Below are 27466 nucleotides of genomic sequence, written 5' to 3' on the forward strand. Positions count from 1 at the left end.
TGAGTCCCCTCTGTCCCATGCAGGAGGTCAGGAGCTAATCTGAGGAGGCAGCGGTTTGGCCGAGCAGAGGAGGCCAGGCCTGAGGGTGCTGAGGCTGGTGGACCTGAAGTTAGCTCACAGTCCCCTGACGAGGGCTCCCCCAGAGCCGGATCTGCCCATCTCCTTTCTACACCTGGGGAGCTGGATGGACACACAACCACGTGCCTCCACCTGTCCAAACATCACCCCCGCACCCCTCCATAGGCATCCTGATTCAGCCCACACTTAACGACATCTGTGGTCACTGTCTGTTTCCCCCACACTCTAAGGTCTGTGAGGGACAACGCCTGCCTCGCCCACCCCTGCAGGGGACTTGACACGTAGTAGGCACTGAGGAATATTTGTCTAACTTCGTGCTGGGCCTTGGGCCCAGCACTGGGATCCTGACATGGCAGCTTCTCCCTGATGCCTGGCACATGGCAGGTGCTCCCTGCACGTGGGAAGGGAGAAGGCAAGAGAGAAGAAATGGATGAATTCATGAATGAATGAAGGACAAACAGGGGTGGTCCCTGCTCTGGGGGATCTTACCATCCAGAAACTAGTCACGCCTCAAGTCATTTGAAACACAGAAGACAGAGCATATTATTTAATAAGAAACAAAGGAGCAGGACACGTCCCCTGGATGGGCAGGGATGAGAATCCGGGTGGCTCCAGCACCTCACTGCCTCCACTGCCCACGCCTCAGGAGAGACTCTGCTGGGCTGGGGAAGGAAATAGGAAAGACTTCCTGGTGTAGGTACTCTGGTGAAGTCAAAGGGTTCAGAGGAAGCTGTTGGGGCCACAGACTCAAGAGAGGTCCTTTTCCATCTGTCTCCAAAGCCAGAGGCACTGCGCTGAAGCAGCAGCAGCATAAGGGCTTCAGGCTAGATCCTAAGGGGGACTGCCTGACAGTGGCAAGAGGCAAGACACCATAGAATGGTCCACCTGGAATGGAGCAGGACTGTAACAGGGAGGCAAAGCGATGAGCACCTGGGTGAGGAGCCCAGCGCCCGCCCGCGTGGAAGGGCTGGGGCAGTGGATCAGAGCTGGAGAGTCTGGGGGCGGGGGGACTTTTACCCATCTGACCCTCAGGGTCTCTGTAAAATGGGGATGTAATAGGGATTAAAGGGCAAGGCGTTTCTCAGTCTCCTGGCGCTGGGTCTGGCACAGAGGCCTGCGCCCCCGTGAGGCTCTCTGTCCCTCCAGCAGCGTCCCGGCTCCGGCTGCGGGGGCCCGGCTCCGGAAATTGCGGGCCGAGGCCGCGCGCAGCTCCGGAGGTGCCCCCGGCCCGGCCCCCCGGCCGTGTATTCTTAGCGTGGGTCGGGGGAGGGAGGGGGAAGGAAGGCTTGGCGGAGGTCGGAGCCGGCGGCTGCTGCGACCTTCCGGCCCGGCGGGCGGGCGCTTTTCACGGGCCCTGCGTCACCCGGAACCCCGCCGCCGGGCCTAGATCCCGGGGTTGGGCCGCCAGGGCGTCCGGGAATGGGAAGGGGAAAGGGGAGAGTCGAGAGGAAGGAGGAGCCGTGGCAGGATCTCGCTTTCCCGCACTGGGAGCCGAGGGATGTGCCGCGTGGGGTCGGTCGGCTCTGCCCTCCTGGTTGGCTTTCGTTAGGCTTGCAACTTCCCTCCCAGGGCCGTCCGTCTGCCTCTGTGCTGCCCCTGCCGCCAGTCCCGCACCCCCTCAACTTCTCTCCGTGTCTGGGCCCGTCTCCCAGGCAGCCCTGGATCTGGGCCTCTCTTCAGGTCCCCAGCTCCTCTCTCCCGCTGCTGGAACTCTGTGGTCTCTCTGAGAGTCTGTCTATTCCTCTCACAACAGGCCCGCCCTCTTTCCGTTGTCATTTTTCTTCCTGTGTCTCTCTCGCATTTATCTTTGCTCTCCCCCGGGCTCTGGCTCCCTCCCCTCTGCTTTCTCTGGCTGTAAACAACAGCTGCTCGCATCTGGGGATCACCTCCCAGGGCCTTCCATGTGTAGCGGGCAGTGCCGTGGTCCGCCCCACCTCCTCCAGCCCTGAACTTCCTTTCTGTGGGTCCCGGACAGTGGACCTCCTCTCTCTGGTGGATGTGTCTGACACTTACTATCTGAATTTTTTTTAAAATAATTTTTCTCCAACTTAGGCCATGCTAATTATAGCAAATCTTGCAAATTCAACAAAGTTTAAAGAACAAAACATATCTCTCTGAATCCCAGTCCCCAGCCATAAGTACTGTCTCGTTCTGTTTTTCACCAGGGAATTCCCCATAACTACCCATAACGCATTGTTAGGTTTCTTTTGTTTGGTTTTGGTTTTGGGACCACTCCGTGCAGCATGCAGAATCTTAGTTCCCTGACCAGGGATCAAACCCGTGCCCCCTGCATTGGAAGCGTGGAGTCTTAACCACTGGACGGCCAGGGAAGTCCATCATTGTTAGGTTTCTTCCTGGCCTTTTTCGTCTGCACTTAAATATGTTCAAATTTATGTCTTGTAACTTTCTCAAAGTCAGTGACAAGGTTATTTTATGGGACTGTCCTCAGTTCTCCCACTGCACATATGGGAAAACTGAGGCTATGAGAGGGGATTGGAGTTGGCCAGGGTTGCACATCAACCTGATTCCCACCTCCAGGTTTGGGCTCTTTATCCCAGGTTCTGTTGCCCTTTGCGTTCTCCCTGTCAGGGCCCCATGGAATTCACCAGGCAGGGCCCTGGTGAATAATGTCAGAATGAAAACGAGAAGTAGGGGACCCTGGCCCACAGACGTGGACAGCAGGCCCGTGCCTGAGGCTGGGGCTGGAGGTAACACACTCACGTAGGCCAGGTGGAGTGGGATTCCCGGAGCCTGCAACTTCAGGAAGATGGTCTTGTTAGTGCTGAGGACCAGAAGCACCTCTCGGGGCAGGGTGCCATTGTGCTTGGATGTCTGCAGAGTCAGCTCCAGCACTGACACCTCCTGGAACGGGGGCAGGGGAGAGACACATACAGAGACCAGTCAGACTGCACAGGCTGTGCCACCAGATCAGTAGTGACGACTCATTTACTGTAAGCTTCCACTCCATTCTCCCTGCCCAGCTTGTCCACTCCTGTCTCCCAGAGCCCAGCACAGTGCCTGGCCCTCAGGAGGTACCCAGAAAAAATATTTGCTGAACGAATGAAGGAGATGAGTCCCAGCAAATCCAAGGAGATGTTTCTTTAAGGGTAGCGGGGAGGGATAGATTGGGAGTTTGGGATTGACATGTACACACGGCTATATTTAAAATAAAATGCCTTGGGCTTCCCTGGTGGCGCAGTGGTTGAGAGTCCGCCTGCCGATGCAGGGGACACGGGTTCGTGCCCCAGTCCAGGAAGATCCCACATGCCACGGAGCGGCTAGGCCCGTGAGCCGTGGCCGCTGAGCCTGTGCGTCCAGAGCCTGTGCTCCGCAACAGGAGAGGCCACAACAGTGAGAGGCCCGCGTACCGCAAAGAATAAATAAATAAATAAAAAGTAAAATAAAATAAAATGCCTTTCCATGAAAATAAATAAGTAAATGCAACGAACCTGAACTTTATCCAGTAGTCAGTTGAGGTTTATTATTTCCACAAAGCACCTGCTGTGTACCAGGCCTGCAAACGCCTGTGTGACTTAGAGAGTACCCTGCGCCCTTTCTCTGTCCCTATGCAACAGCGTTGAGGCATCAAACCCGCCCCAGTTTGCAGTATTCCTGTTTGCTTTACTATTTTAAAGTACTAAATACTCATATTTTGTTGAGTAATACCATTATTTTGATATTTTATAAGAAATGTAAGTTGAAATCATTTATGTCTTGAGAGGTACCGACTGCATTAAAAATTTTAATTGATCATGGTGTATGCATTTAGAATGCTTTCATAACAACGACAACAACAATAAATAATTAATACCTCACACTTATATAGTGCTTACTAAGTGCTTAGACTATTCTAAGTGCTTTACACATTGACTCACACTTAATCCCCACGACAACCCGAAGAGGTAGGTACCATAGTTATTCTCACTCACAGAGGAGGAAGTGGGGCACAAAGAGGTGAAGTCATTTGCCCATCATCACACAGCAAGTAAGTATGGAGCTAAGATCTGGACCTGGGCAGGCCTCTACTCTCAACCGCTATCCTGTCCCATCACGTTTTTCTATACCTCCTTATTCTCAAGAAGAAAAAGAACACAGCAATCCACAAGGCAAAGCTTCTATCGAAAGAAGAACCCCTGCTCTGCTCAAAGACTCTCTGAACCAACGGAGTATGAACAGGTGACTCCTGAAACTGAGACAGGTATAGGCCTCAGAAGCCCCGTCCTCACGAGGACAAAGACAGATGGAAACACTTGACTGAAACACAAACTCCAGAGGCTCTCAAAAGCTGGCAGTCTCTCCAAAAGACAAAAAGCTGACCCTCCCCAAATCTCCTCAAACTTATCAAAAAGGAGACAGATATTTCAAGATGAAGACATCAGTGGAAAGTTTTTAGATTTAACTTCTAATTATCTCTGGGCCATTTCCCCAACTGATGTCACAGAGCCAGAGAGTGTTTCAGCTGCTGGAAAAATCTGCCAGAAATATTTCCGTTACCTAAAAATGACACCATAATCACTCTTTGTAAGTTTGCTCTTTGAAACAACAACAGAAAAGCAAATAATGTTTCATTTTCAATGTTTCATAAATAATTTTTTTCATTTTAGTGAGCTATTTATGTTGCCTATTTTTTGAATAATCACTTTTATACTAATTTATAGTAGAATGATGTATCTCAAACTTATGTTTGTATAAGTTCACATTTTTGATTAATTTATGTTTTCTAATGGGTCTATAACTTTTGGATTTTGAAATATCTTGTTTCATCAATTTTTAAAAATATTATGCATTCTAAACACTTGAAGAATTAAATACTGGATTTAATATCATATTCTGGTAAAATATGAAACACCAATCTAAAGGTCAGAACTGACATTTTGTTCCAGGATTTTGATCAGTACTTGAAATTAACCGGAGTGAAGGAAGACCCACCTCCGCAGTGTCAGGAAAGGCCCGGGCACTGCTGACCTGTCTGAACCATCAAGAAGGCACCCACCCCAGCTTCCTTACCTTAGTTGCCTGTGTAGCATTAGCTTGAACAATCGAATATGATTGCACAACTCTGTGTATTTGATAAAAACCACTCAACTGTACACTTTAAACAGGCAAATGTTTTCACGATAAAGCTTTTAAAGAAACAACAATCAAATATCAGTAATTTCACATGGTTCCACCTAATCTGTGCTGTGAAAGTTGCGCATGCTCTCATGAAGCAGGGGCAGGTACTCTCCCATTTCACAGATGCAGCCATCGGGGGCAGGGAGGTCACATGCCAAGGTGAGTGATGAAGCCAGGCGCCCCGTGCACATCAGCCTGGTGCCAGAGTGGGTGCCTGGACCCCTGGATAGCTCACCTGGACCGTGTCCTTCCTCTCAATCCTGCCGCTCCCCAGACTGCCCCACAGTTCATCACTGTCCAGCCCCATCTGTCTGTCCTCCCACAGAGGAGTAGACCTTGAGGCCCATACGTGGTGAATAGATGGGCCCCATGGTTTGGAGGTGCCACGGCTGCTGCAGATGAGGAGATCCCTCCTCTGCCCTTGGGTGGGTACCCGCAGGCCGAGAGTGTTGCAGGTGACAGAGCGACTGGGAGCGCAGCCCCTGAGCTGGGAGGAAAGAGCCCTGTGAACATCCGTTCCTGCTGCCGCTCTGTAACTGTCCCAGTTTCTCTGTGCCTCAGTTTCCCCATCTGTGAAATGGGAGTAAGACAGGGTTGGGAACCAAAACCAGGTGGGGCTCGGGACAAAGGAAGTTAAAAAAGAGAAGTAGAGGTCAGGGTCGGGTCATGCTGAGGGTGAGGGGGTTAGGAGACTGGAGCTTGGTGACGTTTGTCATGACATCTGGCTGTGCTCCCAGGGCACAATCCCCCAATTCAGTTTTCACCAAGTCCCTCCCTGTAGAGTTGGGGGCTGGGAAGGGGGTGGGGGCTGAGGCCCAAAGAGGGGCAGGCAGGGGCCAGGGCCACACAGCACGCGAGTCATGTGGAAACTCGGCTGGCTGGGCTCCCTGGGGTCTCTGAGCCCTTGTGCCGAGCCGAAGGCCAGCTGGTTACCAGAAAAACCCAGTCAGGGTTTCCACAGCAAACATTTCCATCTCATGGCCCTGACTCATCAGCGTGGTAACTCACACGCTGACTTCCCTCTTCCCTCTTCCCTCCCAGCCTGGAGCCCAAAGGCAAAGAAACGGGCCTGCCTTGCCCCCCACCCCAAGCTCCCAGTCTTCCCAATGTCATCCTGGGAATTCTGGGAGCTCAGCCGAGGCGGGCAGGCCAGCCAAACCCTCTCCCCCAGCTCTGCAACCTGGGCCGGCCTGGGCCCGCCCCGGCCCCCTCCCTGAGCCAGTGGGCGGGAGACCATGTTTCTATTTTTGTGCCCGTGTCCCACAGATGCCATTGTTGGCCCAGCAGTCAGTGGCGGGAAGGGGAGATTTCGGTGAGGAGGTCCTGAGTGCTAGTAGCCACTTATAGAAAGTCGCTTCCAGCAATTCTTCTAGGAGTGGAGCCTCGGGGCTGCCTGCAGCCCGCCCCCCCACTCCGAGGGCCAGACTGGAGCCGGCCAGATTGGAGCCAGCCGTCCTCTGTCCACCCCAGCAGACTCAGACGGCACATGCAGGCAGGGTAACGGGTGAAGGGGGTCAAAGCCAGACTGACCTGAATTCAAACCCAGGCTCAGTCATTCGCTTGTGACCCTGGGCAGTTACTTCCACTCTCTGGGCCTCGGCTTCCTGATCTGGAAAATGGGCTGAACAATATACCCACTTCATAGACTTGTGAGGATTCAGTGAGAGTCTGCCTGCAAAGCGGGTTGTCCAGTGCCCATGGTAGTATTGCTAGATTGGCTTTCACGACCGCCGGTTCTCTCCCTGCCCGCTCGTCCAGAGGAGTGCCATGGTTTGGGGGCTGAGGAGGCTGGCGTTAGAGCTGGGCAGCAGTTAGCTGGAATTGGGACCTACTTCAGCCACGCCACCCTGCAGCTTCCCCTCTCTGGGCCTCAGTCTCCCCATCTGTGCAGGGAGGAGCTGGGCTCAGTGACGTTCCATCTGGCCTCCTGGGGCTCCTCCTGGCATCTGGGGGTCATGGTCTCCAGCCAGGTGGCTACAGGGTGGGCTTCCAGAACACCCAGGAGAGGCATGCTCCTCTCCCCAGCTGAGGGTCCCTGGTCAGCCCGTGTTCTCCCCACATCCCCAGTTCATTTGTCTGAGAGACCAGCACTGGGCCCAGCCTGGGGCTTCTATGCTGTCAAAGGGGGACAGGAAAGAAGGCACAAGCCTGTCATCAAGGAGCTTGGCAGAGAACAAGAGTAACACCCGCAAACTGTCAGTGACACCACTAACCTCTTGGGGATGGACAACAGGCAAATGCTTATACACACGTATATTTCCCCTTCCTTCCGTTATGCACCCACCGACCCATCCGTCCATCCATCCATCCATCCATCCATCCAGTACCTGGACTGACCCTGAGCTGAACACTGGGGATACAGCACTGAGAGAGCAGATGCGATCCCTGTCCAGTCTGTCTGACCCCCAGCCCATGCCCCTCCACCAAGCTTGCCCCTAATATCTGCAAGGCCTGGCACAAGAACATATATGACAGCCCCTGGCCCCAGCCCACCTTGCTTCTCTTCACATGGACATGTGTGGAAAACCAGCCTGGATGCCCAAGCTCTGCCATGCTCACTCCTCCCAGCCCCCTGTGCCCCCCATTGCTGAGTCCATCACTCAGTACCAGGGCTGCTGACGCCCACCTCTGCCTCCCCCAGGAGTGGCTCCAGGGCAGGGGCCAGGTCCACTTTCTCTCTGCACCATCAGTGTCCACCCTTAGTCACCTCACCCAGCCTTCAGGTCTGAGGGAGCTGACCCCAGCCGTGCAGTGCCCCTTCTAGAGGAAAGGGCAAGAAAGAGCCCCATCCTACTCTGGGAGGAGGCCCAGCGCATTTGGGCAGGGAATTCTGGAGTCCTGGGTTCCCAGGGTAGGGACGCAGGTCCCTTCGGCAGATTCCCCACCCAGGGCAGGGGAGATGCAACTGGACAAGGGCCAGAGAGGGGCTGCAAATTGTGGGTGCCAGGCAAGGACCCCTTACCCAGGTCTGAGGGCGGCACTGCCTTCCACAGCCCTTCACAGCCTCCCAGGATGGTCTGGGGGAACCCGTGGGCCCCCTGCCCTCCCTCTGCCCGAGCAGCCTTGTCTGCCCGTCTCCCCAGGAAAGAGTCGGTGCCAGAGCCCCGTGAGTCGCGTGCTCGGGGGTGGGCAAGGCAGCGTCAGTTCCCTGAGTTTGCCCAGAAGTGGGGTGAATCAGCGGCTGCTTCAGCTCTGGCTGTCTGGGGTTTGTTAGGAGGACAGCAGATCAGTGTAGTCGGCCTGACGGGAACTGCTGAGACACCAGGCCGGTTTCCTGTCTCCGCAGGTCAGGATATGACCCTGGGCCCCCTCCCGGAATCCAGGCTCCAGCTTGCCCTTCGGGGACCCAGCAAGATAGAGCCCCTGCCCGGCGGCCCCCTCGTCTGTCTGCAAACCCTCCCAACACACACACACCCCCCTCCGAACCTCTCTTCCCCGAGGCTCTTGGCCGCCACAACTCATCTGCCGCCCACCCACAGGAAGTCTAAGGCTTCAGAGGCCGCGCGGGGATGCAGGGGAAAGCTGTTTCTCTGCGCCGGGGTTTGAAGGCAGCAGCCATAGGTTGGGAGGGATTGGGCCCGTTGCTGAGACGGTCGCCACCCATGCCACCGCTGCCCGCTCGTGTTTCTTGCCTCTAGGCCTTTGCTCACACAGCGACTTCTGCCTGGAATGCCCTTGACTCCCCTCTCGGTCTGGCTAGACACTGGGAGTCGTTCCCCTAATGCCTCCTTCCCTCCACGCTCAGTGATCATCCTCCCAGGGCCAGCAGGCCCCTGCATCCCCTTCCCCAGCTGCCGAGTCCATCACTTGGTGCCAGGGATGCCAGCGCCCACCTCTGCCTCCCCTGTGAGTGGCTCAAGGGCAAGGGCCAGATCTGCTTTCTCTCTGTACCATCAATGCCCAACATAGGCTGGGCACAGAGCAGGCACCTGGCGAGGACTGGTTGAGGGGGACTGTTGAGCTGTAGACCCCCTTCTTGGGGGCCACCTGGGGAGGAAGATGTCTCCCAGGGAAGCCACGGGTCTTTCGCTGTCACAGTAGTAGATCTGGTGGGATCATGGGCTCGACCCTTGGGGCAAGAAGCCAGGAGCACCCAGCTCCGTCAGGCCAGACCTCAGCTTCCCCCTTTGCAGATGGACTCACAGTCCCTGTTTCAGCCGCCTCGTAGCAACAACCTATGAGGATCAAATTAGTTGACTGACGGGAAGATGTGCTGCACACTGTAGCGTGCTCAGCTGAATGAGGGTATTGACAGGGGAGACGCGGAGCCCACAGAGGAGACGTTATGATAACAACAGGCAGATCGACTGAACATCGAGAGTGGCTCTGGGCAGGCCCGAGCTCAGTATTTTGCCTGTGCTACCCCACTGGTTTCTCACAGCCCCCTGTGAGCTAGGTACGATTATCACCTCCATGTTTCCCAGGGAAAACCAAGGCTTGGAGAGGTGGCCCAAGATCGAGCCCCTGTAAGTGGTGGGGGGTAAGGTTCAATTCAAAGACTGTCTGGCTCCAGAGCCCATGCTCTTAACACTGGCCTCAAGGTCACATGGCAGTGCATTCATTCATTCATACATTCAACAAAGAGTCATTGGTATACTCCAGGCCCTGGGCCAGCTTCTGCTACTCCATGATTCTTCGGTGAGTCCCTTAGCCCAAGAAGTGTGTGTCTACTGGAGCGTGGGGAGGAGTCCCTTCTGCATGCCAGGCACGATACGAGGTGCTCCAGGACTGGAACCCCCATCTCCCGAACCCTGGCTCTCTCCATCACCCCCTCAAACAAACAGGTCCAGCCGTCCTGGAGCCTGCAGCCTGACTCCTTGAGTTAAAAGCCGGACACTCCATGGACTGAGTTCTCTGGAAGAGGCAGAGTGTGACAGGGAGATTCTGTTGTCATGAGCTCTCTAGGATGACATATTACAGCAGCACCCTGTCATGCCCCTAAAAACCCTCCAATGACTGTCACTGCCCACAGGATAAAGACCGAACCCCTTCCTATGGCAACGGGGCCTTGTCCATCTCCCCAGCCCTGCCCCGAGGTGAACTGTAAGCTCCGATGCAGTGAATCACATGCCAGCCTCAGCTGAGTCCCACTTTCCTGCCTGTACGTTCACTCTACCCTCTGCTCTTCCCCACGGCCTCCTTCATTCCGTGGACTCTGGCCGTTCTTACTGTTCCTGCTTCCTCCATGAAGCCCGGCCTAATCCCATAGCAGCTGGCCTACCCCTGCCCTGCGCCCCCCGAGAAAGCACCAGTCATCTGGGTGCTGGCTATCTGTCTACATATCTGTCTCCAATAGACCTGGGTGCTTGGCCAGGAGCCTTCTCTGACACTGGCTCACTGTTGAGTGATTGGGGCTGGGGGGGTCCCAGTGCCACCCAGGCGAGGCACAGAGACCTGAACATCCGAACACACGTAATGAACTTACAGAGGGCAATCTCATTTTCCATATCATGAGCAAACTTGAAAAAAATTACAATGGCTATGGAAACCACACAACGTGTGTCTGGCACTATCTTCGACTCGGGGATTATCGAGACCCACAGTCCTGGTGGCAGGCAGGGTGGTGGGGAGCAGGCCCCCCGATATTGGTGGTCTTGGCACTGTCTTATCACTGCACAAATGCAGGGCAACCTAACAGTTTTGGGGGCCACAAGTTCACCCCGAGCTGACACCACTAAATCGCTATCAGGACCTGAGGCCGCGTTGGCCAGGTGTGGCTGCCAACCCCGGGCAGGCCAGGCGCCAGCTGAACACTGAGATCCACTGGAGACCCAGGTGACGGCCTAGCTTGGAGTCTTGGGGATCTAGCGAACTCTGGCCTCGGGCATGTCGCTTCACCTCTCTCAGCCTGCCACAGGTCTCTCCTCCGAAAAGTGGGGAAACAGACCCTGACAGATGGGCCCTCAGGAGGTTTAATACACGAAAGGTGCTTAACTCTGTTCCTGGTACTTAGCAGGCCTAGCACAGTACCTAGCACATAGTAAGTGCTCAATAAACGTGTTATTATTATCAAGAGGGACTTAGACAAACTCATGGTGGACCTTCTTGGTGTGGGGAGAATGGTCTCTGAGGTGACATCACCGGCTTCCAGTCTCTGGGGGGCTGCCTGGCCGGGTCACAAGATCTTCAATGAGTGACGTTCCAGGGAGGTAGATTTGCGCTCGAGGGAAGCACTGTCTCAAGGTCAAAGCTGCCTAGAGCAGAGCCGTGTCACTGAGAAACAGTGAGCTCCCCATCACTGGAGGTACATGAATGACAGCTCGCCTGGCTCTTCTCCACTCCACTGCCGGCCAAACACAGCCCTTTCCACCAGGGTCTTGTGCGGGCATCCAGAAGATTGCCCCAGAAATGCCACCCCTTACAGGCCCTGTGAGATGAGATGCCGATGTCACACTCCTGACAGGGGCCCTGGTGAGGACTCAGCCCACTGTCCCAGGGACAGCCACAAGGAAAAGTTCCCCTCATCTCATGGGCCCTGGGCCATCTGCTGGGTCCCCACCTGACCCTGCCATCAGGCACTCACCTTTAGGAACTCCAAGAAGAGGATGTGGACTTCCAGGGTAGCATTGGGGCTCTGAGCCACGCAGCCCTCAGAAACCTGGCTGGTGATGTATGTCACCTGTGGGTCCACAGGCTGTAGGTCGCAATAGACTGTTTCTGCAAGACCTGTTGGGAAAGCACAGCCAGAGAGTGGGCCAGTTAAGAGCAACGTGGTGACAATTGCTCCCACTTTCCAAATGCCTACTGGGTGCTTGGCACTGGTGAAGGGCTTTATTGCATCTTCAGAGCTACCCTGCAAGGTGGATATCATTATACCCATTCCACAGATGAAGAAACTGAACCTCAGAAACGCAAAGTCTCTTGCCTGAGGTCACAGTGCTAGTAGGTGTAGGGTTGACAGATAAAATGCAAGACACCCAGTTAAATCTGAATAAATAAAAAAATGAATATTTTTAAAGAATAAGTATATCCCACACATTGCGTGGGATATACTTATACTAAAAAGTTTTTCATGGTTTATCCGAAATTAAAACTTAAACTGGGCATCCTAAATTTTCATTTGCTACATCTGGCAACCCTAAATGTGTGGCAGGACCCACCTGTGCACACAGCCAAGCCTCTGGGCTGGTCCCCTCCAAAGGATCAGGAGACAAAAATTCCCCTCTTATGCCTCAAGGAGACCGGGAGGAACGGGCCAAGGAGGGTTGAGAGTCTCCTGGCCCCGACGGACAGAGTGAGCCCAGGTTCAGAGGGCAGCTGCCGGAGTAGGCTGCAGAGCCCGCTGCCCGGAAGCGCAGGTCCTGAGGGAAGGGAATGGAATTTCACCCTGACCCAGCAGAGGAGGAAGAGGAAATGAGGCCCCTACACCTCGTCCTGAGGAATGTGCCAGGGAAGGGGGGGCTCTGGAGGAGGGAAGGAGGACAGAGAAGGGGAGACTGTTTGGAAGTTTGTGTCTCCATCTTGTCGCGCTCACTTCCTGTTTTCTTGGAGATCAAAGATGGGTGCGGAGGGCCTGGCCGCACGTCCAGCCGACGCCAGCTCAGAGGAGGGGGGAGGGAGGCTTCTTCTGAATCCCGGGCTATTGGGCTGTCTTTGGCCTAACCCGGCCTCCTTCCACCGCCTGGTTGGCTCAGGACCCCCAGGGGTCAGAGAAGGACGGCAGACGGCCACCCACCGGCAACACCTTGGGAAGGATAAGTCCGGGACAAGGACATTTGGCTTATAAATCCTCACCCTGGCCCTGTCCTATGTGCCGGGGACTCCAGAGTGCCTGCATTTTCATTAAAAGCAAGGTTCCTGGAGCCAGGCCGACCTGGGTTTGAATCTCAGGCCCAGCGCTGATGCTGCTTTGGCGAACGATTTCACTCTGGGCTTTGGTTTCTTCGTCAGTAAGTGGACAGTAAGAATAGAACCCACACAACGCACAGAGGTGAGATAGGGTGTGTGGCAGTTCTTTTTATCACAATTCTTTGATTGACTTCAGCCACGTGAGAAGAACTGACTGTCCTAGGTGGGTGGTGATGTGGTGGAACAGGGTGGCCTGCAGGTGGGGGGCCTCTGTGAGGGAGGTCACTGATGTCTCAGGCTCAAGTAGACTCAAGGGCTGACACAACCTGCTGCTGACCCCCCGCGTGGGACCCACCAAGCCCCTCGCGCTCTCCCTGTCCCTGATAGTGAAGACAGACTTCCTGGCTGCTTCTTAGTCCTCCTGTACAGATCGGGAGACCGAGGCCCGGAGACAGGAGATGGCCGGCTCGGACCTACCTCTCCCCACAGAGACCCAGGGTCTGGCTTGCAGATTAGTGTAGCGCTTTCCTCCTTCCCTTCGCACTTACCCTGCCCCCTCCCCAGACTTCCAGGAACCCCAGTTCCTCCGGATTGCTGGGGCCGCCTGGGGCCACCTCCTCCATGCCGTCAGCGTGTCAGCCAGCGGGAGAGGCCACAGGCCTAGCCATTATGTAATGATCAGATAACAGGCCAGGCTGGGAGATCAGATAAGAGGTCCATTTATTTTGGGGCCTTTTCGAGTCCTGGCCGCCCCCACTCCGCAGACGAGAATGGGGAGACAGGAGGGAGTGTGACGCCCAGGGCCTGTCTCCCGGAGCCAGAGGCGGGCCCAGACAGAGCTGAAAACAATCCCCTGGCACCACGGGAAACTCTGGGGCTCCCGGGACCTGGGCTGGAGGAGGCGCCGCTGGGGCCCTGGGTGACCGGGTGAGTGAGAGACTTACCAACTGGGGGGCCACCTCTCCACCTCTGTTGCCTCCCTAGCCTCCCCCACCCACAAGCACAGAGCCACCTTGGGGGCTTTCCAAATGGCCACCCCCAGCGCCTTGGGCGGCCGAGAGGATGATGGTCAAGCAAAGCCAGCTCTGGAGCTGGATGGTCTGAGTGAAATCCCATCTCTGCCTCTTAAAAAAGCTGGTCACCTTGGGGCTTCCCTGGTGGCACAGTGGTGAAGAATCCGCCTGCCAATGCAGGGGACACGGGTTCGAGCCCTGGTCCCGGAAGATCCCACATGCCGCGGAGCAGCTAAGCCCGTGCGCCACAACTGCTGAGCCTGCGCTCTAGAGCCCGTGAGCCACAACTACTGAAGCCCACGTGCCTAGAGCCCATGCTCTGCAACAAAGAGAAGCCACGCAATGAGAAGCCCGCACACCGAAACGAAGCGTAGCCCCCGCTCGCCGCAACTAGGAAAAAGCCCGCGCGCGGCAACGAAGACCCAACGCAGCCAAAAATAAATAAGTAATTTAAAAAAAAAAAAAAAAGTTGGTCACCATGAGCAAAAGCCTAACTTCTCTGAGCCTCAGTTTCCCCATTTGCAAAACAGCTTCCATCACGCTTACTGGGCGCCAGGTACTGTTTTGTGGCTTTCTGTGGGTTCATTCATTTAATGCTCATAGCAGCCCTACGAGGTAGGTGCAGTTATTATAACCGTTTGACACAAGGGGAAACTGAAGATTAGGGAGATACAAGAATTTGCCTGAGGGCACGCAGCTGTTAAGTGGCAGGGCCCGTATTGGAACCCAGACAATCCAGCTTTAGCTCCCAGCACCCACTTTGCAGGCTATATATCAGCTGCATGAGGTAACCCGTGTACAGAGCCTGGTACCCAGTAAGTGTTCTGGACACGGAAGCTGTGATTATTTCATGAAACCAGGGCCAATCCTCTTTGACAAGGATCTTTTCTGCATTCCCTCTTCTTCAGTTACCCAGACACTCTTTGCTCCTTTCAGGGGCCAATCGTGGCCTCAGAGATTTCCCTGTGTCCAGTCCAACCACTGCCCCTGGGCCTGGCCACCAGTGAGGCCTCAACACTCCTTTCCCTAGTCTGTCTCTGGCTGCCCGATGTCTGCGGGCTAAGGCCATACTCCGCAACCTGGAGTGGAGTTAAAAAGTGCAGGGATCTGAGAGACGCTGAAGGTTCAGATCCTGATTCTGCTACTTGCCAGCTTCCTTTCCATGCCTCAGTGCTATTATCTGTAGAATGGGGATGGTGATCATCAAAATACCTTCCTCAACGAATTGGTGAGAATATTGGAAAATTGACACGTGCACAGGGCCAAGGAGGATCCTGATGTGTGAGGAACTGGCAACCGCCGTCACGGTTATTTACGTCCAGCAGTGGGGAGAAGTGAACTTTTCCTTCAAACACACCTTGTTCCTTGCCCTTGCCATGCCCTTTCCCAGACTAATAGTCTTCCTTTATTTGACTTCTCTTCAATTCCTATTCATCCTTTAAAACCCTGTTGTGAAAAGCTTCTCACCAGAACCCATCCAGGGACTTCCCTGGTGGTCCAGCGGTTAAGACTTCGCCTTCCAATGCAGGGGGTGTGGGTTTGATCCCTGGTCGGGGAGCTAAGATCCCACATGCCTCGCGGCCAAAAAACCAAAACGGAAGCGATATTGTAACAAATTCAATAAAGACTTTAAAAATGGTCCACATCAAAAAAATCTTAAATAAAAAAAGAACCCATCCAGTTGTGCTCTAGGTGGGAGGGTCACTGCAGGAAAGAAACCTAACGTGTGGGGTGAGAGGAGTTGGCAACAGAGAGCCTCATCGCCTTCCCTAAGGCACTATGGCGTATGGTTAGGTCCAGGGCCCGAGCCCCAGCTGCTCATTTCTGAGCTGTGTTACTCAGGCAAAGTCCTTCACCTGCCAGTGCCCCAGTCTCTTCAGCTTTAAAATGGGGGTAACAGAAGTGTCAGCTTCATCGGGCTGTTGGGAAGGTTAAGTCTGATGGTGCACAAAACAAGCCTAGAGGAGTGTCTGGCATCACCCCCACCCCGTCACAGGTATTGAAGTCAGCTCAGCCTTGGACGAGGGTCCTCTTCAGCCTCCAGGGCTGAGGCTCCAGAGCTGGAGCTAGAAGCGGGAGGTTGCTCCACAGCCAGGGCAATCAATGCTCCAAGCCTTCCACACCCACCCAGGCCACCAAAGATGCAGAGGAAAGAAGCCTGGACCTGTCACTTGTCCCGAGACTTGATTTCTTCGTCTGTAACCTGGGTATAAAGACAAAGGGCTGCCTGATGCACTGGGGACACAGAAGAGGAGGTCCCTCCCTCTTGCCCAGATCCCTCGTCAGGTCCTCAAGCAAATAAATAGACCAGGCCTGTCCTCAGAGGGCCCATCACTGACCCATCTGTGCGCATGAGAGAGACATCAATTCTTTCTCTCCCTCTGGGTCTTAGTGTCACCATCTGTCTGGCTGAAGTGAGAACCTTAATGGTCATGCCCCCACTGTCCCCAGGGACCCACTGTCTCCTGGTTCACACGGCTCCTGCTTCAACCTCCCTTTCCTCCGGGCAAATGGGAAGCTGCCCCAATGCAGGCTCTAAGAGATGGCTATTCATGGTCTGTGTCCTGCATCCCTAGCAGGACATGCCCTGCCCCCCTCTCCAGGGAGTCCCAGACCCTCACACATGTGGCCAGCAGTGCGGGGGACTTCAAGTCTCACCTCTACCCCATCCTCCAGCGAACGCTCATCCACACTTAGGAGACACTCTTTGATCCCAACCACCCAACATGGGCCACGAACCCCTGCACCTCCACTTCTGGGACTCTATCCAAGTGAAATACTCCAAAATACAGGAAAAGATGCATGTACCAAAAACATGCATGGAAGTGGTATTTATAACTGGCCCCGAAGGGGAAGCCACCTAAGTATTCAACAATAAAGAATTCATTAGGCAAACGATGAGATGGCACGTTTGAGGGAGAGACTATTCTAGAACCACAATGGGATGGTTATGGAGTCCACATGACAACACAGAAAACTTCTGGGACATAAGAAGGGTACACAAGATTTCCAAATTTGATCCACCTGCATTAAAATTACCTTAAAAAGCTAGACAAAAACTAGTAAGCAATCCACCAGCATGCTAACTGTACCCACACTAATAAAGGAGCCGGGGAGGTCATTTTTCCCCCTCTTATCTGTTTCCTTTGAGGAGTGGACTAAAGCGAATATATGGTTAAATTGCTTTTTAAAAACCTCTACATATTTGTTCTTTAAAAAGTTCATGTAAATCAACTATACTTCAATTAAAAAAAAATTCCAACAAGACAAAAATGTGTGTCTTAGAAAATGAAAATCCTCTAGAGGACCCCAGTGCTAAAGACCAGTGACGTGGGGATTTTCTTTGTGCATATGGTATATTATTACTATTTTATTCTTACAGAAATGGACTCATTGATGTTTGCACACCTGACCATGTGTCCTAGACATATGTCACAGCAATGTGGATCCGAGCTAGCTTTTTCTGGGTAACGGCTGTGTAGGGTTCCACTGCATGGTCATCCACTTCATAGGGCCCAGGCTGGCAGACACTGGGTGGTCTCCAGTTGTACGGTTTTTGTTACAGGTACCTACGGACCACCCATCTTTACAGAGTTGGGCAAGTAACTCCACGGGGTTGACTTCTGAAGATGAGTCTGTTACACAAGTTATGGTTTTGAAAGAGTCTGCCAAGCTGTGTTCCCAGAAGGCTGGACTTGTCTGGGACATGTTTTCATGCCATTTTGACCCCCTCCAGCTTTAACGAGGATGCCTGGGTCACTAGCACTCCCACCTCCTCCCCTGGCGTGGAGGTCTGGCTCCCACACCCTGACCCTGGTCCCCATCTGCCCTCTACGGGCCTCAGTTTCCCAGACTGAGGATGAGCTGGGCTGGACGCTTTGGGGTGCCCTTGAGCCCCATGATCACTGGGTGCTAGTACCTGCTCTCAAAGCAGGTTGATACATTTTCAGGCATTTTTCCAGTTGGCTCTTAAACACAGCCATTATAAAAAATTAAATTTTATAAGCTTACAATTACATCAATTATATATACTTAAAAGTTAATAAATATCAAAACTCATTACTCCCTAATTATTTTATTCCCTTTTGTATTATCTGTGCTCTTGAGGTTATCTACGTCTGTAATATCTGTGTGGTGGAAATAGTAGATAAAGGTTTATTACTGTGCATCCGCCCCAACGCTGAGTCTGCCGAGTTGATAGCTTGAAATCAGCCCTGTGGGAACATTTACACCGTGGATATTGACAAGTTACCCCACCCCACCCCCCACTCCGCTGTTCTTTATTCGCCAGCACACCAGTGCCTTTGATCCTATAAAACCAGGCCCTAAAGAGCTTCCAGGATCTTTCTCTGATGACCTAGAGGAAGAGAGTCTTATCAAGCTAGAATGTGGGGGGAGGTGGGAGAAAGGCAGGGTGGCCTGGGGGCCTATCGTGGAGCTCAGGTAGGGCTTCTGTCTGAGCTGTGTGAACTTAGCAGGTCACAGCCTCCACTTCTCCTCCTGTAAAATGGGGCAATAAAGGCCGCAGTCTTGCAGGGTGACTAGGAGCTGTATCAAGAGGGGTCGCCTATCACCCGAGGTCAGGAGCAAGTGCTCAGGGGAGGCCCAGGCCTGGGGCGAATCCCTGCTGGGTCACTTAATATCTGAGACTCATTCCTGTCTATCAGTGAGGCAGTGGTAAGAGCTTTAGAGATCAAGGGTTAGGGACTTTCAAATGCTGCGGGTTACGGTAGGGTGGGGAGGGGGTGGCCACCGCTGCTGCTGTTCCCATGCTCACCCCCCACCCCCGATCCTTTAAGGAGGTCCTGGATGTGCCAGAGGTGAAGGGGTGTCCACAGGGCTGTCCCGGGGCTTTAGGCGGGTGAGGGGCAGGGCATAGCAAGGCCCACAGTGAGTGGGATGAGGGGCTGGGAGTCACTGCCCCCCATCTGCTCATTTCAGAAGACAGCAGAGGCCAAGACCACCTGGAGAAGCCCCCAGGCTGGGGAGCCTCCGCAGAACACCTCGTCCGGGCCTGTGCCCGCATCTTGTACTCTTTTTGAGGAGTAGAGAACTGGGTAGAAGCAGAGAGAGCACCGCGTCCGAAGGGTTCTGGGAGCCATTCACAGATCCCGGGGAAGGTGAGGGTAGAGGAGTTTAAAACTAATCCTTAAACAACAACAACACAGAAACAACCAGCCTGCCTCTCTCTACAAGCATTGCCTCACCACCGACTTTCCCAACAGCCCCGAGGGGAGCTCTCCTACCATCCCCACTCAGCTCAGAGGCCGAGATCACACTGCGAGGAAATAATGACATGAGATTTGAACCCAGAGCCCACGATCTGACTGTGAGGCCGCACACCCCCTCCCATCCCACACGTTCCTCAGATGGGAAACTTAAGGCCCAGAGAGGGCAGGAGAGTCTCCAGGGGCTGCACAGCACTCTGGGACCTGGGCTTCTTGGGGAGAAACTGGATGTAGCTGGGAGGGCAGAAGCCAGGGTAGCCAGAGTTAAGGTAAATAACTCATCCCTGTTTGCCTGAGATTTTTAGAGCTGAAAGATCTTCGTCCTGCCAAACCGGGATGGTTGGTCACCCCGTGGCATCTGTCTTGGGCTGTCCAAACGTCCCAGGACAGCTCCACTGGACGTGAGCTCGGGACACACGGAGGAGGCCCGGAACACTTGGGGCCTGGTCTGTGCCCTGACGGCCGAGTCTCCCCACCCCGGGTCCCTGGACACCTACTTGTGGGTCCGAGGCTGCAGAGAGCCAGCAGCAGGGCGACGGCCTGGGGGAACATGCCGCGGTCCATGCTGTCCACCTGGGGATCTGTGCGCTGGGCCTTAGCCGGTGTCCAGGGGCAGGGCTGCAGGCGGGCGCCGGGGCCGGCGTGGGCTGTCGTGGGGACCCAAGGGGAGCAGGCAGCTGGAGCGACGGCGTCCCTGCTCCAGCCTTCTGAGGTGGCGGCCAAGGGGTCAGGAGAAGTGGGCACGGGGGCGCGGGGCCAGGCCGGGGGTCGCTGGCCAAGGGCTGAGCGGGGAGGGGCTGCGGGGCTCCTGTGGACGGCGGCAGCAGTCACGGCCTGTGGATGCAGATGGAGGCTGGGGTCTGAGCGTCAGCAGTGTGGAGCTCCCGGCTCATCAGCCTGGCTCGGGGAGGCAGGAAATGCGCTTCCTTAGACAAGGGGCCGGGCCAGGCGGCCTGCCAGGCGGGGAGAGGAAGTATCACGGGCTTTGTCGCTGGGTGGGGGGCCCTGGGGCGTGGGGGAGGCAGTGGGGTGGGAGGACCCAGGCTCCAGGCTCCTCTCCCCACACACCCAACCTCCCATCCCACCTTGTCCAGGGCTGGCTGGTGGGGTGCATCTGGCAGCCCCCAGGGGGCAGATGAAAAGAATCATCCCAACAGCCCACCAAGGGGAAATTTCAGGGGCCAGGCCTGGCCAAGGTGCTTCATGTGGAGCTCTGCTCCATGTACTCACTGTTCCCATTTTGCAGATGAGAAGACAGAGGCCTGCAGAGATGAGATTATTGGCCCAAGAAGATGGTGGAGCTGGAATTTGAACAGGTCTCATCGAGCACCAAAGGTGGCTTACATAAGTGTGACACCCGGCTGGCGTTCCTTTGTTTTGTAAACAGGGAACCTGAGGCCCAGGATAAGGGAGGAACACTCCAAAATTGGCACAGCCTGGCAGCTGAGGCTGAGGTCTCAGGGCCCAGAGAGGACAGGGGATGGGCAGAGGGCCACTTTCTGTCTGTCCCCTCCGTGGCTGGAAAATACTTCAGGGACAAATGACAGCCCTAAATGAAAGCGTGTGTGTGTGGGGAGGGGGGGAGGGACACACTTCAATGGCTTTTTTTTTTTTTTGGCTGTGTTGGGTCTTTATTGCGGTGAGGGGGCTTCTCATTGCGGTGGCTTCTCTTGTTGTGGAGCACGGGCTCTAGGCACGTGGGCTTCAGTAGTTGTGGCACGCGGGCTCAGTAGTTGTGGCTCGCAGGCTCTAGAGCTCAGGCTCAGTAGTTGTGGTGCATGGGCTTAGTTGCTCCGCGGCATGTGGGATCTTCCCAGACCAGGGCTTGAACCCATGTCCCCTGCATTGGCAGGAGGATTCTTAAACACCGCGCCACCAAGGAAGTCCCTTTAATGGCGTTTCTGACGTTCAAGGCCCTGCCATGCTTGCTCTGAGCTGTGAGATCTCAGTCATCCTGTTTGTAAAGTGGGCACGATGATGCCTTCCTCACCGGGCTGTTGTGAGGTTTCCATGGGTCGGGGCACTGCTGCGCAGAGCCCTGGGCCTGGCACTTAGGAAGCGCTCACCCATCAATGCTCCCTGAGCCTGGGAGACAATCCCAGAACTGTCCCTTGTTTGTTTTGCAAACAGTAAGAGCCAACTACATGCCTACCATGGTGCTGGTCACATGTGGCACTTTAGGGTCAGGCCCAAGGAAGCTCAGAGGAGGAAGCTTGAGCTGCCTGGAGGAGGTGGCATTTAGGCCTGGCCTGTGGAGGTCTGGGCAAGTTGGGAGTGGGGAGAGAAGGAAGGGTGAGAAGGGCATGTTGGGCTGGGGACCAGCCTGAGCAAAGGCATAGAGGCAAGAAGTAGCCTGACCACCATGGGACAAGCAGGGGTGTGGTGGTGATGGGAAGCCTGGAGGGGCAGACTCTGGCCCTGCTCTGGGAGGGGGACCCTGAATGCCAGGGCTTTCTCCTGAAGGCCATGGGGAGTCATGAAGGGTTCTGGAGCAGAAGGTGCTGGCAGAGCAGGCTTTGAGAAGACAAATCTTGGTGTGTGCTGGCGGGACCCACAGCGGGGATGGAGCCAGGGCTTTTTCTCTTTATACTGTCTTGATCACAGATGGAAAAATTGAAGCCCAGGGAAGGAGAAGAAGGTGGGAGCCCTGGCTGCCTCTGAAGGGAGCAGAGGGCAGAGCGGGAGTGTGTTTGTGTCTGCAGGAGCTGACCCCTGGGTGGGAAGGGCGGGTGTGGCTCCTTGGGTGGGGAACGGGGCTGGTGGGGAGGGAAGGTTCTCTTGCCCAGCCCTGCGGCTGGCTGCATGGCCAATTCCCGGCCAAGCATGAGTGTGGGCTCACAGGAGACCCATCTCGGCCCAGCAGGCCAGGAAGGCCGTGACAGGGAGGACGGGGCCACCCCAAAGCGGCAGCCCGAGAGTAGCAGCTCCTCTGTCTTTTCCTGCAGCCACGGAGATGGGGAGGTGGGTGCCACGAGGCAAAGGGTGGCTTCAGTAGGGGAAGGTTGGGTGAGGTTTCCCAGGCGCCCCTACCAGCGTCTGTGCCCCAGGGACAGTTAGTTAATCCAGTTCCCTGGGGCTGAACTCTCCCTCCGCCCCGCCCTAGGCGTTCACCTTATCAGCTCTGAATCCTCACAGCCACCCCTAAGTCACACCATCGACAGAGGAGGAGCCCAAGGCCTCCTGAGGTTTGGGAGACCCCCAGCTGGAGACCCCAGGACCGCCTGGCTCCAAGCTCAGCTCCTTCCCTGCTGATCCCATCTGAGTTGAATCTGGAGAGGACAGATGTCACTGGGCGAGGGGGACTGTGGTTCAGAATGGGCGTTGGGGTATCTGAGGCCGTAACATGGACCCCATAGGAGGCCCTTCTCAAACCTCCCTCCCTCCCACCCTCATGCTGCACAATCCAACCCCTCCCACATTGTAAACAAGACCCACCGGGTTTCTCTTGAAAGCAGGAGAGGCTGCAGGTGGACACAGAAGAACATGCAGCAGACTTCCAGGGAAAGAGAAATCTATAGGCGGCACAGGAGGGCCTGGAGCCCTGACCCCAGAGACCTGGTGGAGGAAGGAAGAGATTGGGACCCCCTGGGGTGGAAAGGCGGTCACCCCGAAGCTCCCACAGCACCGTGGGCCTCCCCCACCCCCGCTTGTGTGAGTCGTGCTATGTAGGTCTCTCCACTCGACTAGAAGCCCCTCGAGGGCAGGGGCTTTTGATGCCTCTGCACCGCTGTGTCCCCAGCACAGAGCCAGGACTCTTTGGCCCTTGAAATCATGAAGTGCTCTGGAAGGTAAGGCAGGGGCTGGGGCCATGGAGGCATAGGGAAACTGAGGCACAGAGAGATAAGCCTCGCTCCTGCTTCCCAGTGGAAGAGGCCAGGCCGGGACTGGGCTGCCTGTCCCCAGGAAGCTGCACGGTCACACTGTCTTACAGGCAGGGACAGACCTTGAGTTAGCGGTCTCCTGTTTGCCCCCCGGATGCACGCTCCATCCCAATGGACACATCTACCTCCTCTCAGCCCTGCACAGTTCAGAGAGGGGAAGGAAGTGGAGGATTTGTCCTTCTGATACCTTCCCTGCAGGGTCACTGCAAATTGGTGGCCTCCCTGCACTGAAGGCCACAGCCCTGACCTGGCCCTCTCCACAAAGCCCTTCAGGCCAAGGATGGTCATGGCCCACAGCCGCTGCCAGCCCCGGGCTTCTGCACTGTCCCTTGTGGTTTCCCTCCACCCTGCCCACACCTGTGTCAACAGATCCTTCATCAAACTCTTCTCAAATTACCCCACTGGAGCGTGCCATCTGTTTCCTGCTGGGGCTCTGACTGATACAGACATTTTCAGGTGCCGCCTGCCTATCCATACGCCAAAGAGACGTGGCCAATAGCCAGACGTCTGTGCCTGGGCCCCACCGTGGGCAGGTACACGAGTTCCACTCCTTCCTCCCCCTGGCTGGCCGGGAAGGCCGGGGCTGCAGGAAGGGATGGAGCACGTGTACCCTGGCCACTGGCCACTGGAGGAATTTTAGGCGGCCCCCAGGGATTCCCCCAACCAGGCGGCAGTCCGTCTCCAGCACCGGCCTGGAGCCAGTGGCTGTCGAAAAGAACAGGGCCAGACCCACATGGGCAAGGGAAAAAGTGGATACAGGGGAAAGAGGGCACTGGTCTGGGAGCCACAGGGTATCCAGGCTCTGCCCTTGTGGCTTCAGGCAAGACTTTAACATATTCTGGGTCTCAGTTTCTTCCTGTGCGCAGCGGGAGGCCAGCCTGCTGGCCTGGGGGAGCTCAAAGCCCAGGCGAACAGTCAGAATCACTGCACCACTCACACACTTGCCCTGTGCCAAGTGCCACCTCACGGCCACTTTAACGGGCTGAGACCGTCATGTCCCCATCTTACAATGGAGGAAACTGAGGCTCAGGTGTGCAGGACAACAGGGCTGAGGAGAAGCAGAGGATAATTCAAATCTGGGCCTGTCTTTCCTCCCTTGGCTTCCAGAACATTCCGTCCTGGTTTTCCTCCCACCTCCCTGGTCACCTTATCCGTCCCTTCACTGGTCCCTCCCCATCCTCCCATGCTTGGACCCTGGGTCTCTTCCCTTCTCTGTTTACCCTCACTCCCAAGTCAGGTTTTCTCAAATCTTTGTGACCATGACGTCATGTCCCAGCACAAACCCTGGGATTCAGGCTCAAATAATTAAAACAAACATTTTGTGAACCTGTATATAGGTATATATACCCTTATGAAGTACATCCACCCTGTTCCAGTTTCTTTCAAATACTGATCACTAGCGCCCTATTGATTTCATTGCCCACCCATGGGTCTTGGCCATAGAATAGACCGCCCTAGGTGCTCGCTACTCAAAGTGTAGTCTTCTTTCTTTCTTTCTTTTTTTGGCCACGCCATGTGGCATGTGGGATCTTAGTTCCCTGACCAGGGATCGAACCCGCGCCCCCTGCAGTGGAAGTGCAGAGTCTTAACCACTGGACAGCCAGGAGTCTTAGTATCTCCTGGGAGCTTCTCTCAGGCCCTGCCCCAGACCTGTTGAATCAGAGCCTGCCTTTCATCAGTATCCTTAGGGCATTCACGTGCACATTAAAGTTTGAGAAGGACTGTTCTGGGTGCCCTTATCCAGACAGATAGCTTTATTTATTTATTTATTTTAAATGTATTTATTTATTTTTGGCTGAGAGGAGGTAGATGTGTCCATTGGGACGGAGCGTGCATCGGGAGGGCAAACAGGAGACCGCTAACTCAAGGTCTGTCCTTATTTATTTATTTTATTTATTTTTATTTTTGGTCTTGCTGCACGCAGGCTTTCTCTAGTTGTGGCGAGCGGGGGCTACTCTTCATCGTGGTGCGCGGGCTTCTTATCGCGGTGGCTTCTCTTGTTGCGGTGGCTTCTCTTGTTGCAGAGCACAGGTTCTAGGTGTGCAGGCTTCAGTAGCTGTGGCACACAGGCTCAGTAGTTGTGGCTCGCAGGCTCTAGAGTGCAGGCTCAGTAGTTGTGGCGCATGGGTTTGTTGCTCCGCGGCATGTGGGATCTTCCTGGACCAGGGCTTGAACCCGTGTCCCCTGCATTGGCAGGTGGATTCTTAACCACTGAGCCACCAGGGAAGCCCAGACAAATAGCTTTAAATACCATACATATACTGGTGGCTCCCAGCTTTGTGTCTCTAGCCAGAACTCTTCCCCAGGCTCCAGGCTCTTAATAAGCAACTCACACTTCACACATCCAAAACTGGGCTCTATTAGTCCTCTGCCAACTGTTCCTGCCTCAGTCTCCCCATCTCAGACCATGACAGCTCCCTCCTCTCGTTGCTTAAGACTTAAGGGTGACCTTGACTCTGTTATGCCCTTCATCCAACCTATAAGTAAATCCTGTTGTCTCCTCCCCCCAAATTCCCATTGTTTGTGGGGTTCCCACCACCCTACAGCTGCCGCTCTGGTCACCACCAGCACCTCTGGGAATATAGCAGTCACCGCCTCAGTGGGCTTTCTTGCTTCCACCTTTGCTCCCAGCCCATTCTGTACACCGTAAAGGGAATCCGTTAAAACCAAGTCAGGTTCCATCCCTCCTCTGCTCAGTGCCCTCTGCAGGCAACCATGTCACTCAGTGTAAAAGGCAGAGCCCCTTAAATGGCCCTCGAGGTTCCCCACCCCGTCCCCTCTTCGACCTCTTCTCTTCCCCAACTCGCTCAATCCACTGCAGCTGGCGTCCTTGCTGTTCCTTGAACGTACCAAGCACGTGCCCACCTCAGGGCCTTTGCACTTGCTGTTCCCTCTCCCTGAAACACTGTCCCCCTAGATAACCATGGGTCTTGCTCCTCTTCCTTTAAGTTGCAGATCAAATGTCACACGGGCAGTGCAGGTTTCCCATCGCATTGTAAATAGCCCTCTCCCCACACCAGCAATTGGACCTTGGGCGCATGTCCCCATCTGACATACTATATATTGTTTATTCTGTCTGTCTCCCTCTTTACAACAGAAGTTCCATGAGGGCAAGGGCCTTGCTTTGTTTGCTGCTGAATCCCCATCGCTTAGCATAGTGCCTGGCCCATGACAGGCGTTCAGTAAGTGCTCATGCAATGAATGAATGGACTTAACCACTGGCCTACACAGCCTGGGATCTCACAGGTTGTGATTCTGAGTGTCCAGGGTGTGGGTGTTGGGGGCATTCTGAGCCCAGGGACAGGGTCTCTGAAGAGGGCAAATGACTCCTCAAGGATACAGGGAGGTGACCAGGGTCAGTGGTCCTGACTCTATTCTAGAAGAGGGAAATCCCTCAAAGTCTCCCTCTCTTTCCCCGAGGAAAGGTCCTGGTCCCTGCCGCCTCCTGGGTGATGTTGACGTTCTTGATAAAACCCAACGATGCCCAAGGTCTAGAGAACCCGTGAAGACCACCTAAGAGGCAGAAGGATTCCACTGGGCCAGGATTCTAGAACCTCTGAGTTGTAGGGACTCTGAGTTTATTGGAAGAGAAACTGAGGCCCAAGAAGGGGAGAGACTGTCCAGCACCCCATGAACCACAGTGGGAAGCAGAGGCAGGAGAGCCTGCACCAGAACCCCAGGATGGGGGCAGAAGCAGGAGAGGCAGGCGAGGGTCTAGTCCTGTGCCCCTGCCTCGCTGTGTGACCTGGGCAAGCCACACAACCTCTCTGGGTCTGCTTGCCAGAGAGGAAGCCCTGTGCTCACCTGCTGCGCATGTCCAGTAGGGCTCTGCACCCCCCCTCCAAAGCCCCCCCACTGTGGAGCCGCCAGGCCTTCCTGTTTACTCGAGGCCCCTCTCGCGTCTGGGAGGCGACAGCCTTGGCCTCCTCTGCTCCCTGCTTCCGCTTCCTTCCTCTCCCACTTCAGTGCCTCCGGCCAGGCCCTCAGGAGCCCCGAGGCCAAGACTTAGGGGCTCAGTACACGGGAGGCATCTGAGGACACCACCCTATCTGGGAGCCCACCCTGTCTGAGACCCTGAAGTTACAGAGGCACCGTACCAGTCCCCTGGATGGTTAGAATGTTCCAACACCTTGGGACAAGCCTGGAGTGTCCCCAGAGACCTCAAGAGTGTGACAGCTTCTGCTGTCTCAGATCCAATGCCATGCCGCCCTCTCAGCCCACCACTAGGGGCTGAGCACACGCTGACCCTAGAGATGCCCCCTCCTCCCACGCCCTCCCTGGGCTCCCGCCTCCACAGAGCAGCTTCTCTCTGAGCTCTTCAAAGTACAGGCCTCGGACCAGCAGCTGGGGCCTCCCTCCCAAA

The 27466-nt window shown here is 55.1% G+C and overlaps 1 protein-coding gene across 1 annotated transcript in view; it reads right to left on the bottom strand.

Annotated features, from left to right (window-relative positions):
- The window catches only part of ENG (endoglin), a 29824-nt gene extending 9686 nt beyond the window's left edge, over positions 1 to 20138 (bottom strand). Inside the window, exons 1-3 of the mRNA XM_004269181.2 lie at positions 19720 to 20138; positions 11717 to 11859; positions 2800 to 2940 (exon numbers count right to left, since the gene is read on the bottom strand). Of these exons, the coding sequence (XP_004269229.1) occupies positions 2800 to 2940; positions 11717 to 11859; positions 19720 to 19786 (351 nt within the window). The 5' untranslated portion in view covers positions 19787 to 20138. The remainder of the gene's footprint in view (positions 1 to 2799; positions 2941 to 11716; positions 11860 to 19719) is intronic.
- Positions 20139 to 27466: the final 7328 nt, after the last annotated feature.

This window comes from Orcinus orca, chromosome 6, assembly GCF_937001465.1.
Source record: "Orcinus orca chromosome 6, mOrcOrc1.1, whole genome shotgun sequence".
NCBI lineage: Eukaryota > Metazoa > Chordata > Mammalia > Artiodactyla > Delphinidae > Orcinus > Orcinus orca.